Source organism: Phoenix dactylifera, chromosome 10 (genome assembly GCF_051530095.1).
Source record: "Phoenix dactylifera cultivar Ajwa chromosome 10, Ajwa_hap1_PhDact_Kaust_v1.1, whole genome shotgun sequence".
Classification (NCBI taxonomy): domain Eukaryota; kingdom Viridiplantae; phylum Streptophyta; class Magnoliopsida; order Arecales; family Arecaceae; genus Phoenix; species Phoenix dactylifera.
In genome coordinates, this window is record NC_143199.1 from 29,253,399 (window position 1) to 29,266,957 (window position 13,559).

General features: G+C 36.8%; 2 protein-coding genes across 6 annotated transcripts; both read left to right on the forward strand.

Moving 5' to 3' along the window:
- Window positions 1-257: 257 nt before the first annotated feature.
- On the forward strand, window positions 258-6,354 carry LOC103723907 (uncharacterized protein At2g24330-like). Its single transcript, XM_008815002.6, has 6 exons — window positions 258-433; window positions 546-824; window positions 1,990-2,134; window positions 5,120-5,229; window positions 5,358-5,775; window positions 5,855-6,354. The coding sequence occupies exons 2-6, from the start codon at window positions 549-551 to the stop codon at window positions 6,121-6,123; spliced, it is 1,218 nt and encodes a 405-aa protein (XP_008813224.4). The 5' UTR covers window positions 258-433; window positions 546-548; the 3' UTR covers window positions 6,124-6,354.
- Window positions 6,355-9,233: 2,879 nt separating this feature from the next.
- LOC103724318 (photosynthetic NDH subunit of lumenal location 3, chloroplastic-like) lies at window positions 9,234-13,528 on the forward strand. Of its 5 annotated transcripts, none has more exons than XM_008815543.6 (3): window positions 9,234-9,325; window positions 10,935-11,193; window positions 12,686-13,528. In XM_008815543.6, the coding sequence occupies exons 2-3, from the start codon at window positions 10,948-10,950 to the stop codon at window positions 12,782-12,784; spliced, it is 345 nt and encodes a 114-aa protein (XP_008813765.1). In that variant the 5' UTR covers window positions 9,234-9,325; window positions 10,935-10,947; the 3' UTR covers window positions 12,785-13,528. The 5 variants fall into 5 exon arrangements, with proteins under 5 accessions (XP_008813765.1, XP_038971329.1, XP_088561997.1 ...); XM_039115401.3 differs by having other exon boundaries at window positions 9,268-9,325; window positions 10,898-11,193; XM_088705871.2 differs by lacking the exon at window positions 9,234-9,325 and adding an exon at window positions 9,330-9,456 and having other exon boundaries at window positions 10,898-11,193.
- Window positions 13,529-13,559: the final 31 nt, after the last annotated feature.

Sequence of the window (13,559 nt, forward strand, 5' to 3'; positions counted from 1 at the left end):
CTAGAGAGAAGCAGGTGGAGAATACCAGCGATATCTGTGACCATGACAATGTTGGGGATGCGTCCCTTTTTGTAAAACCCCGTCCCTTGCCGTTCATCCGAATCGAAGTCCCTGGCGTGTAGTGTCTCCTAGCTAAGCCCACTCAAAGCAAAAGTTACTCGGATCGCGTAAGCCGGGCTAGACATGGGCTGGGCCGAAATTTAGCAACACGGCCGAGCTAGAGTAACACACTACGTAGCCCATTACCGTTCCTCCCTTGACGCCGTTGCGTGCATTCCACCCTGCCTCGCCCGAGAACTCGTCCGCTTTCTCAAAAAAGCGAGGCGGTGGAAAGACCTGCCAAATCCCCTTCCTCCGGGAGCAACGAATCCGTCGGAATTAGTTATTTTAAAAAGAAACCTCTCTCCCTTCCCCCTCTTCGATCGGATAATTGGTACGTTCTTCGATGGGATCTCGTCTTCCACTGCTTTTTGGTAGTTTTTTTTTTTTTTTTGTTCTTAATTTGGTCCAGTACGATCCGATCCTTGCCTTCTTCTTTGTTTCAGGGAATGGCGGAGGATGCTGGCCCCGCGTCGGGGGTCGATCCGGCGAAATCCGCGGCCAGTTCGAAGAAAGAAGTCGAGCCCGTCGTGGCGGCAAAGAAGCAGCGCGGGGGATTCGTCTCTCGCCTGTGGAAAGGGATTTTTGGAACCAGAGAGGATTTCGAGAAGAGATTGCAGCATATCTCTAAAGAGGAGGCCTCGGTCCACGCGAGGCTCAAGAGAAGGGCTCGGACGTCGAGCAAGATGGCCAGGAATATTATTGTTCTCTCGGTCATTCTTGAGGTCGGATTCCCTTTGTTCCTTCTCGGAATCAATTGAGCTTAATACGAGATCGTTGATTTTTTTTCCGTTGTTCTTCTATTTGTTTTGCTGAAATTTCCGATTTCTGTGCATGGCATGGCATGTATCTTTCTTTGCAATATGTTCTTTTGCACGATTGATTAATATGAAACAAAGAGTATTTATACATTATCTTTTCTTACCTCTATCCTTGTTTTTAATTTTTGATGTCTTCTTGTCACTCAGATCAATAACCTCCTCTATATTTAAGAGCCTCCCTAAAAGAGGCTTTTTGAGTGTGCTCTATACATATTTGAACTATTTCAGGCTCTTTCCCCAACTCTGTACATTATTAATGCCGCTTATGGTCTTATTCTTTACTCCTATATTGTTTGAAGCCTTTCTTATTTACTCTCTACACTATTAACAAGTCCAGTCAGTATCGCGCCTTTATATAGCCTCATTATATTTCTCAAAGTATGCTATCTTCTTTATTTTTATGCAATAATGCGATCCCTATCAGTTATTTTCTTCCTTGTTCTAGCCTAAACAGATCATGTTGTCTTATTTGAGCTTACCTTCTTATAGAACGCAAACGATAGCCGCTAGTTGTCTTTCTCCTCTTCTCCCATTCATTGGATGTTATCCTGTGAGTAACTTCTTTAGTGGTTGTCTCAGTGGTATCAGAGATATTTCCATCTGCATGGGTCTGTAGCAACTTGTGGGCCACTATGGCTTGGACTTTGTCCTTCTGCCCAGTTTAACGCTTCTCGATCCTAAATAGCAGTACAAGAGTGGTGCTATTAAAATGACAGTCCTGGTAACTTTTGAACTTAACATTGACTAGAAAATTATATGGACATATGATATAGTGCTAGGTAAGTAAAAATCAGTTGTCTATTGCTTGGTGAAGTTTTACGTGTTTGATTTGCTGTTGCACCATACAAGTATGTATTTACTAGTGCTTGGTGATGTATGCTGGTTTCGTTTATTTGCTTCCACTTTATCCAGATATAGGACATTATCATCAATGCTTGATTAGTCTCCATATTTCCTTGGTTTTGAGAATGGCATGACTCTTCTTATCTTTGAATATAGTTGGTTAATGGTTGTGAAATACATTTCAAATTTGAACTAGGTTTCTTATGATGGTTGATATTTTTACCAGGTGGTAGCAGTGGCTTATGCTATCACGACAACAAGATCAGTGGATTTGAGCTGGCAGTTGAGGGCAATCAGAGTGTTGCCTATGTTTGTTTTGCCTGGCTTATCAGCTGCTATCTATTCAACACTTGTAAGCTTCACAAGAATGCGTAAATATCATGAACTCTATCCCAACATGAATTTTTACTTAATTTTTATATTAACTTACCATATATTGATTGATTTTTAAATTCTGCTTGTATTCTATAGAAGCAATTTAAATCATGCTTTATAAATATATGCTTAAGCGACTTTTATCCATTTTCTTATATTTTACTTATACTTTACCTGTGAAATCACTTAATTCTGAGGAAGTTATCCATTCCTATTAGATAATTCTTTTAAATGTCAGATGGTAGTGGCACTGTAAGTCCAAAACCACAGTTATCATAATGAATAAGCTGATAAAACTGAATTGGTTCATGTCAAGTTGACAGATTCAAGATAACGGACATGATTTTCATTGGTTATGCATTTCTAAAAATGCTTTTGACATAAATTGTTAAAATCTCCACTTGCTAGCATTATGCCCAAAAGAGGCTGGCATTTCAGGAGGCAGAGTTGGACTGGGAATCCCTGGAGATTGACTGAAATAACTTTGCAATGTTTGTTACTGGTAGATGACCTGGATGATGTTTCAGGATTCCCCGCTGCTTCTTGTGTGCATCCTCATCCTCTGCTCCGTTTATCAGACACTTCGGTCTCGGAACTTTTAGCCTTCCCTTTTCACACCTGTTTTTCTTCCCCGACATTGTAACTGATCATCTGTTCTTCATCTCTGTTGTAAATACTCTTGGATCTTTAATAAAAGTAGGGTGTCCTCCCTTAACATAAAAAAAAAAAGCATTAGATAAATTGCTAGATTTATTAAAATGAGCAGTTTACTTGTGACATTTCAAAATGTGCTTCAAGATGAAAGGAAAGCTTACTTGAAAAATATCAAGGCAATATATTCTCTCCTAATATGGTTTAGTGCATGATTTTTATTAATTGTCTTTCTTGATAGACTTATCAAGCAATCTCTGTAAAAGTTCCATTTCCAAATGTAAACTTTATTCTACCATAGTAGACAAGTAATTTTCCTGTAAAATTTGGAAAATCTCTTTAAGATAAAAGGTAAGCTAACATGAGTTATGTCAACCCTTCTGGAAAAATATTCTTTCCTTCTGAAGGTTTGCTAGCTTCTGTCATTTTGGCTTGTGGCATAACAATTTTGTACACGATATTTTCTAGAATCTCAATCTTATTTGATTCACTTTTTCAAGTTGTTAGTTGTTTCGAATCAGAAATCTGGTTTGTGGAGGGCTCTTCCCCATACTGTTGAATGAGAATCATATAAGTGGTAAACCACTTAGCTTAACAGAGGCCTACTTTTCTTAGCAACCTGGATTTTCTTATGCTCTGGTCTATTTTAAGAAAATTCTTGCAAAGTCTCATTCTTCAAACTTTGGTTACACCGTCAGATGCACTGCTGTATTCCATAAATAGCAGACTGAGTGGGTTCCAAAGAATAGGATTATCAGCAAGAAAAGAGTAGAGTGCAGTATCCAATACATCTAAAACCGACAAGAGGTTCTTGCTTGGGGAAATGTTTGTCATTCTTTCATGCAAAAAGATTTACCTTAATGAATATAATAAATCTGGCATTCATTCCCTGAAATTAGTGTCATCTAGAGTGGTGCCTGTGCTGCAATACAGAAGACTGATGCCATGTTATTGAAATATCATTTTGCATATAGTTGGTTTTGATTGATCTCCACAGAATCAAACATCATTGGCAAGTTTGATGAAACAGTACAATAATGAAACTTGAGGAGAATAGGGAGTGGGGAGGGGATGCTAGGAAATTCTGGGTTGGTGTAATAAACTTTGTATATTAGCTATATGGGCTGATTTTGTTGAAATTCTATCTGTATTTTTTTTTCATGTTTATGTGGAGAAGAAGAATTCAGTTTAGAGTGATAATGACTTCCCAAAACATAAGATTTCTTGTTTAGGCCACATGAAGTTTATATTACTTAATCTTCAACTCGCCCTTACACAGTTTAGCTTTATGCCCCATGCTTTGCCACTTGCCATTCCTTTCTATCTAGAGCTATATGCACTTTGCTTGACTCTTTTTATCACTTATATCCCATTTTCCTTGATGTCCACTTCTTAAATTCAATGGTTTCAATAGAAAAAAGAATTCTGCACCTCTCCATGCCTACCACTGTCCTTGATGCATATGATGCAACCAATCGATTCTGTTTTCTGATTAAGGTTAATCTAATGTGCTTAAAGTTTCTGCTGTTTCACTTCAGTGCCCTTGTGTGTGGTACAATCATTTATATAAAGATTTGCCATACCGGTCGTACTGGCACCTGTACCGGTACCGAACTGGTACACTGCATTGTACTGTACCGATACTCGGTACACGTAGCTGTATTGTACAAAACCGCGTACTGACACTGTAATAAGATGGTGCTGGTACGGGATCCGGTACTGAGATGGTGAATCTTGATTTATACTGCTGAAACCTATTCCATGAGATCTTCTCTTCTGCATATTTGAATAGCGAGATAGGACTTGGCTTATGAATAGGTATTATTTTCAGCAATTTTTGATGTGCGATGGTTTTGATATACCTGCATACATGATCTCATGGTCATACATGTAAGGAGCATTTCCTATTCAGTTTCTATTATAGGATGTTTTCTGTTTCTTACACAATACAAACAGCACATTAGACTCAAAAAATAACCAATCTTACAAAAGAATTATTTTTACATGCACGCATTTATACTTGATTTCATGCTATATTATTTCTAAAATATCTGATATATCGCAACTTCCAGAGTTTAAGATGCGCATAGTGGAACATCAGAATTCATGATTAAAGCAGCTACTGTTACTTTCAATAACTTATGGTATTCCTTTTTTTTCCAAATTTATAACATAGCTTATAATATCACATCATATTCATTTAGCTTTCATCTGTTCCAAGTTTATGTGATGCATGTTTAGATGTAGGGGTGAAACACTTCAGGTTTCTCTGTGTGGGTTGGAGTTGCTAATAGTACAGTCAAAAACTCATACCTCATGTTGCTCTGCAGTTGATCACAAGGACCAGAAATTGCTTGAAAGGCTCCGTGCTGAAAGGCAAGCAAAAATTGATGAGCTGAAAGAGAGAACAAACTATTACACTACACAGCAGCTTATCCAGGTGTTTTCTGCATCTTTCTCCACTTTTGTATTTCTGTTTCTGCATGCTTGTGTGCATTGAACCTTGTGCAGGTATGCTTTTGTGTATGCAAATGACTATTTGCTGACTGTGGACCACTGTGAACCCAGAGATATGACCTTGATCCTGCTGCAAAGGCTGCAGCAGCAACTGTTCTGGCTTCTAAGCTGGGGTCAGATTCTGGCTTGAAAATCTTTGTGGGCGATGAATCTAATATTAGCACATCACTGGGTAAAAGTAATGATGCTGAGCTGGTGCAATCTACCGGACTTCGGAATAGAAAGCCATCGCATGCTAGAAGCCATGGCACTGGGAGTGGCACTATGCCTCAGTTTGTTGATGAAGCCTTCGATGAATGCGGTGCTGATGCCCAAGAAGCTTCTCCTTCAAATCAGAGAGTTGTTGAGCATTATAAAGGTTCAGGCCCTAATGATGGGGGATGGCTTGCTCGAATTGCTGCCCTGCTTGTGGGAGAGGATCCAACACAGTGCTATGCGCTTATATGTGGCAACTGCCATATGCATAATGGTGGGTAGACTACATACCTTCTTCATTTCTCTGACAGTGAATTGCAGAGAACTGACTCGCTGGTTAAATATATTTACAGGACTGGCCAGGAAAGAGGATTTTCCGTACATAACATATTACTGCCCACACTGCCATGCATTGAATGGTTCACAACAAGCAGAGGAGCATGAAATAAGTTCAAGTTCTGGCAAGTCCACTCCCACCTCTCCAGTTGATGGTAGCAGCGGCAATTACAAAGCAAACATGAGCTCCATTTCTGGGAATGCAGTCAAGAGCAGTTTAGCAACTGTTGAAGAGCTGCCTGGAGGAGAGACCGGCGAGAAAGAACTTGATCCACATGCTAGTTGATTCTTATGTAAGTAGGGGAACTGGTGAACACGGTGCCATGTTTACCATGTTTGTGGTGTAATATTGTTTGTATTGGATGGTTGAGTATTTTGCGGTTGGGTTATGTACTGTCCCCTTTTTTTGTGCGTGTATTTTGAAGAGTGGGAGCGACTGGTTTGCAGATGTAAGATGAAGTTAGAATTCCTGTTAGATGAATCAATAATTGCAATTCTCAGTGGGCTTACAGCTTAAGGTTGCTTTGTGATGAGTTATAAACTTGGGTATATTTTTGTTCCATATTGCAACATCATATTATTATCTGATAATCTTGACTCCTAGAAAAATATGCATGCTGCATATGTATGAAGTGTAATGCTGCAAACTTGCATCACATGTTTTTGTACTGTTCTGAGTCTATAGTCCGATGTCAAGCATTGGATTATAAATCTATTGCTGATGGGAGGCAGAAAGGCAAAAGATTTTATTGGAACAGTGGTCCAAAAGACCCGGCCCTGAACCCATCCCGTGAAGCTCCCCACATTTACAAACCTGTGGCAGCAGTGCAGTGAGGTTGTCCAGTGCTTTGCAGTATAATGAAGTATGGGATATTTACCTTTCTTCGAGTTTGTTTGGATTTTTCTATAGAATTGGGCTTAAAGAATTTGTAGATTGGGCCAGTACAATTAGTAAAATTACAACAGATTAGGCTAGGCTTATATTCATAAAATATTCAGGAATAGCTTTAGATAGATCAGCTAAATGTCATAGAGAGAAAAAAGTCTTTTGATTGTACTGGTCTATTTGGTAAATTTTACAGAATTTTTAGCCCAACCATGTATAAAAATTCCAACAGGCTCTAACATGAGTTTTTAGGTAAGGTCCAGCCGGATCTGGCTTTGTGTCCCAAGCATGCATTGTAAATTTGTGATCAGTCTGCAACTGCCTTCTAAAGAAAAGAACGCTGAGGTGCAGCCAAGACGTTTTGAGGTCCATCTCAAAATTTTCCAACATACTTCTCACCCACAAAAATTGCAAAATCTCAAATGTTTCCTGCAAAATAGCTTTTTGATATTTCAGATCAGAAATCATGAACAGAGCCATGATGGTTGGAGATGCCTGTCAAGATTCAGGCAATCCGACCAGGGGACACTGGACTCAATTGTATCAATTAGGCAAAACAATATACTAAAATCGACTCAGATAATCTTGTAGGAAATGTTCACGCCTAGCCGCGCATGCCTGCTTATCAGTTATAATCTACAGTACTCAGGTAAGGTGTCATATACTGTGGGAAGAGTGGAATGCACGCAGATGGCATCGATTTGAAAGGGTAGGAACATGATATCTGATGAATCCTTTTTCGAAATATTCGAAAAGGATCTTGCCGTAGGATTTCTAGTCAGACAAAAATAAGACGGAAATTTAAGCCTTAGCTGATATATGATACGAGCTCTCTGAAGACGCTAATGGCCGCTTGGCTCTTATTTAACTCTCAGACAAATCATCTCAGGGCTGGACCATAAGAGAGAGTAAAGAAGGTGAAGAGAGAGCACCTTTTGTCTATCTCTATATCTTCTTAAATATCTTATATTTAGATGCATCAATCTCAGTTTAATTTGTTTGTTTTCTATTCTTATAAAAGCAAAGAAAAGGAGTGCATCAATCAAAAACTGTGAATGCATCAATTAATATACAATGATACAAGCAAAAATATATATCAAATAGAAACAATACGTCAATTTAAAGTAATAGCAACGTTGCAGAAATCTTGACGAGTCTGGCCCGGAGACCGGCCCAAACAGTATAAAAACCTGGCCCACGGGCCGAACAGGTACTGGGTTTGCTAGCATGAGTAGGCTGAACCAGCTTTTCCTTATATATATATATATATATATATATATATATATATATATATATATATATATATATATTCTTAGGGTATTTTTACATGAATGCCCTTTTACATGTTCAAATTTATGTAAAGACCATCTTAAAATTTATATTTATTTCTATATCCTCATAAAATATTGTTTTTACACAAATGCTCCTAATGTAACGGTTCTTCTAACACCATTAATAAAAAATCATATTTATTTTAATTAAAAATAAATTAAAATTTTAAAATTACTTTTTAATCTTCTTTTGCGATTGTATTTTTTTTTTTTTGCGTATCTACTTGCAAAAGATATTTTAGTTATTTTAATTTAAAATTGTAAATTTTTAATAGCGTTAGATGGTGCAGGTATATATGCAAAAATTAGAAAAATTAAATAATAAAACAATTATTTTACAAAAATATACATGCAAATACTAATTTAAAAACTATATTCATACAAAATTTGATATTTAGAATATATATATATATATATATATATATATATATATATATATATATATATATATATATATATATATATATATATATATATATATATATAAAATATTGTGTGGTCCAATATATTAAGTTAGCCCGGGTAAAAAAGATGCCACCAGCCTGGAATTAGAATCCCATCACCCGTCAGAAATCTTGCAAACTTTGGAGGAGGAAACGGAATAAGGGCTTTCAAGCGAGCCGAACCGCAACAAATGGCCGATAGAGTAAGGGAGGCCCACCCTGTTATAAAAACACAGCTATAGCTAACCGTTTTCTATACGTAGTCTTATTTTTACACAAATGCCTGATTCTTCTAACACAATTAATAAAAATCATATTTATTTTAATTAAAAATAAATTAAAATTTTAAAATTACTTTTTAATCTTCTTTTGTGATTTTCTTTTTTTGTGTATCTACTTACGAAGGATGTTTTAGTTATTTTTTAATTTGAAATTATAAATTACGTAGGTACATATGCAAAAATTAAAAAAAATAAAATAGCAAAACAAATGTTTTAAAAATATACATGCAAATATTAATTTAAAAAAATATTTATACAAAATTTGATATTAAGAAAAATATTTATATAAATATATATATATTTTATTGTGTGGTCCGATATATTAAGTTAGCCGGGTAAAAAAAGATGCCACCAGCCGCTGGAAATCTTGCAGGCTTCGGAGGAGGAAACGGAGCCAGGAAGGAGCGAGCCAATAAAACGGCCGATAGAGTAAGGGGGGCCCATCCCGTTATAAAAACAGGGCCACAACCCAAACCGTTTCTTATACGTAGTCTTTATTATTTTCAATTGTACGGATAAACCCCCTTCACCGGTCATCCGCTTTAAGGTACAACTGCTTTTTTTTTTCTTTTAAAAAAAATCTAATTTAATACCAATTATGAATCATGATCGTTCTGGGAGTGTTGCGAATCTATTAACAAGAAATAAAGAAGCCCAGTAGATTTTGAGGAAGCCAAGGTGTGTGGGAAGGAATTTTTTTATTTATTGATTGTTTATTGGGCGTCAAAAGTTCTATTTCTGTGTATTTTGAAATACGGATTGTTGTTTTTAAAGTGGTTTGGATTTATTGGATTCATGATCTATTTTTTGGTAGAAGGAAGGAAGAACGTTTCCTGATTTGATACAACTCTGCAATTCCCAAGCAACTGCTATGTATATAAATCCTTTCTTCTTATTCTATTTTGTTTCTTTTTTTCCTTTTTCTTTCTCTTGTCCCTCTATCTGGATTTTGGGGTTTGGTTTAGAGTTTTTAATGTATAATTTTGTGAGGCGGTATATTCCCTTTGGATTTTAGTTTGATGGATGATTTACTGGAGAAATGTTGTGACATAGGAGCAACGTTTCCACTTTTGGAAATCCAAAGGGAACATTACTGATGCCTTCAAGTTGGTGGCGTTTGCAGCCTTTTGATTTTATATATAAAACTTATATATATATATATGTATGTGTGTGTGTGTGTGTGTGTGTATAGGGTTCGTTTCAACCTTGCTATTAATATTTCTTTTTTTGTTTTGAGAATCGTTGTATAGGGTTTGTTTCAACCTTGCTATTGATATTTCTTTTTGTGTTTTGAGAATCGTTGTTATTAATCTTGACTAATTCTATTTTGTAGTTTAAAGACTCATCAAACTTTTACAGGAGAGGAAGCAGATTGCCTTTTTAAATTTTAGGAAGATAACCAACCCATCCTTAATTTCTTTCATAGGGTTCTGAATTTTATATCTTTAGATCACCTGCAAAGGTTTGCTCTTTTTAATTCTTTTTTTTTTTTTGCTAGAGTGCTTTTTTTAATTCTTGTCATTGCTCTGCCAATTCTTATTCTTTCCTTCAATGGTTGTGGCTTCCTTTTTGCGTATGGAAATTGATCTCTATTCAGGCTCTGATTCAATGGTTGCCTTTCCACATGAAACAAAGTGTCAGTACCTTCCTTTATTGTTTCCTCTTGTATTAATTTATGTTTCAGATACAAAGTCCAAAAACATAGGCTCTTCTGGTGTTCCATAGATAGACCAGGGGAACTCATGTGATCCCTTCCTCCATGACTAGGTTTCTGACCATGATCCCTCCAGTTTCTTTATAAGTCCCCTATAGTTTATGATGGAAAGTTACTTATGGCCTTCTAATTTCTGAATAGTGGCTTGCCTTCATGATTTGGCTTAGATGCATTAGAGGACCACGTAGCTCATCATCTTGCAACTTTGAATTTTATAATGATCAGATTACCCTATTGCATAGCTGCTTTCTGAGTGTAGAGTGAACCCTGTTTGCTTCTGAACAAATTTGAGGAGGTGCTTCTCCTCACTGCTTCCCTTTGTTGCTATTAAAATTGAACAGTCTGCTCCTTACCTTGTTCAAGAAGATTGCTAATCCATCTTTGAATTGTGTTTGGTGAGTATAGACCATCAGAATTTGAGAGGGTTTCTTTGTATACTTAGGCAAAGAGGAACAATGGAGGACAAGGACTACAAAGGGAGCGTCCTTCGGATTAAGAAGTGTGCATCTGATCTCCTTTCCCTGGAGGAGGATATGATAGATGATGATGAGGATTCATGGGAGCTAATGGGGAGGGATCTGCGCCTCAAGTCGACCTTTTTGTACTGTGATCTGAACCATGTTATCTCAAGTGCTCGCGATGAGCACAAGAAGAAGACCCTCACCGACCTTGCCAATAAGTTGTTTTACTTCATGGAAGAGGTAAGTTAGCTTCTTGCTTTCCCTGTATTATAGCTATTTTCAATGCTAAGCAATTCATTAGTGCCGCAGTATACTCAATTTTTGATGTTCAACCTTAGTTATTTGAATTGGTATTCAGGTGTATATGGATCTTATTTTGTAGGATGAGCATTTTTGTTAGCATTTTGAAGGTTGAAATTTTAAGTATAAAAAAAGCTGCTTCTTAAAAACAGTCAGGAAGTTGAGGATTTAGGTCTTTGTGCACATAGGAAGTTGAGGATATCCTCAAATTGTATTTTCACAAATGTGGTTTTCATGTGCACCAAGTTTGCTCAAATTTTATTAGCCTCCACATTGATCCAACTGAGGAGCCACATCATGTTGGGGCAAATAGGCTTCTCAGCATATAAATTTTGGTAGCACTTTGGTGGTAGGTTTTTTTTTTGTTTCATTTTATTTAGGTCAACTCCATGTCATGCTCTGGGCTTGTTAGTGCTGGCTTATCATTTTGCGAAGATGGAGGCTGGCCCTTGTTGTTCGCCTGGGGCTTCTGATGGGATTCCAAGGAGCACACCATAGTTGGTCCTCTTTGGTCATATTAGTATAGGTTGTTTATAAGAAACTAGGGTTTTTTTTTTATAAAGAAAACTAGCGTTTTAGTCGACATGCTTACTGTGAAAGTTTGAAGTTCCAGAGATTCCTAATTATGGAAGAGTGATCTTCTTATCTATCATACATGAACAATTAAATTCGCATAGCGAATTCAAAGTATTATATCTCTGAAAGCCATGGATAAGCCATAGGAAGCTGCCAATATTTCAATTCTCTCTCTGTAAATTTTATCAAAAAAAAAACTCTCTTCATAAATCCAAAATTGAACATATACACCAAAAAATACATTTTGATTACAACACTACCACTCTTGATCCTTAAACTTGGAAATTCTAGTTCCATAAAAGTTCCAGCTTCTAATAACCTCTCGGAAGCACTATTTCACTGCAAGTTAAAATTACAGTCAGCAACATCGCTAAGAAAACAGACCAATTTTTAGTTACTTGTATGCTAACTTGACTATACTCACTTATGAAATGTCGTTTTGGTCGACTTTTTCTTCAAAAAAGAGATGAAGAAGAAGTTTACAATGCGTTAACTAATGACAATATTTAGACTATTTAGAAATCTTATTTCAGCTGGACCATGTCCTGCTGAACATAATAATATAAACCGGCTAGTCTAATTGGCAAAGTTGTTAGGAATTGTTGGTATCGTTGACTTGGCTTTGAGTCTGTTACTTGATTTTCAGTTGGTTATCATTCCTTCTTAGTTCTCAAAAAAAAAAAAAAAAAAAAACAGTAATACCAGTGGTAGCAGTAATAATAATAATAATGATAATGATAACAATATGAAAATTACTAAATAAATTTATGATATGCCAACTAGTTAGTTTGCTGAATGGTATGAAACATTAAGTTTCTGATGCTCACTTAAGTTTTTTGGGTCTTTGTGATGACAGCTGGATCAGGCAGTGAAGAGCAGAAGCATCCCTCTTACACAGATCCTTTACAGTGATACAGCTCTTGCGCTGCAGGAAGTGATCACGTCACTCCATTAGATCCAAAGTGGACTCTAAGAACAGAGCCGTTGTCCGAGGAGATGAAGAAGAGAAATATCTCCCAACTAGTTTCCATTTTCCTTCTTGATTTTTCTTTTTTGAGTAGAAAAATGGGGAGAGAGAGAGAGAGAGAAAAAAAAAGGCATGCCTTCAGTGCCTTGAAAGCTTTGTTGTTGTTTGGACTCTTATAGTTACTACGGTGGTCTAGCCAACTGCTAACCCTGGTTCCCCTTTCCGAGCTTATACTACTGTTTATGATCAAGTTCCATTAGCAGCAGTTTCTGAGATCAAAATGTATTCCCAGTAATGCATGCATCAACACCCTCATACTCGCGTAGGCAGTTCTGAACACCTCACCCTCTTGAAAACAAAGATGAGCACACCAGGATGGCACGGAAACCTCCGTTCCGATCTGGTCAAGGGTGCTAACTAGGTAAAATTCTCTTGCACTGAAAGAGTTCAAACAAGCAGAAGGGGGAAAGGGGTGGAATTTCTTGTATATTTCATCAGATTTGTTTCTAATCTTATCCGACGCCTACTATTATAACATTTTGAGGCAACATGCTGGATCTACAGCTGCAGTTACAGCCATGCAGCTTGAGGCAAGAAAAAAAAATGACTGGAAAATATGATTGTAAATTTGTGTTTGCATCCTCATTTGGGAGTCCTAGTCCAAATAAAAGTTAGAAGACATCGTATGAAGAAACTCAGGTAGCAAGATGTTGATTGTCATACATTTAATGTAAACTTTTTTCTTTTTTTTTTTGTCATGATT

Coding starts and splice junctions, on each gene's coding strand:
- LOC103724318 (XM_008815543.6), top strand. CDS start 10,948: ATGGAGGACAAGGACTACAAAGGGAGCGTCCTTCGGATTAAGAAGTGT. Junction 11,194..12,685: donor TGTTTTACTTCATGGAAGAG/GTAAGTTAGCTT, acceptor TTGTGATGACAG/CTGGATCAGGCAGTGAAGAG.
- LOC103723907 (XM_008815002.6), top strand. CDS start 549: ATGGCGGAGGATGCTGGCCCCGCGTCGGGGGTCGATCCGGCGAAATCC. Junction 825..1,989: donor TTCTCTCGGTCATTCTTGAG/GTCGGATTCCCT, acceptor TATTTTTACCAG/GTGGTAGCAGTGGCTTATGC. Junction 5,230..5,357: donor CTACACAGCAGCTTATCCAG/GTGTTTTCTGCA, acceptor CTGTGAACCCAG/AGATATGACCTTGATCCTGC.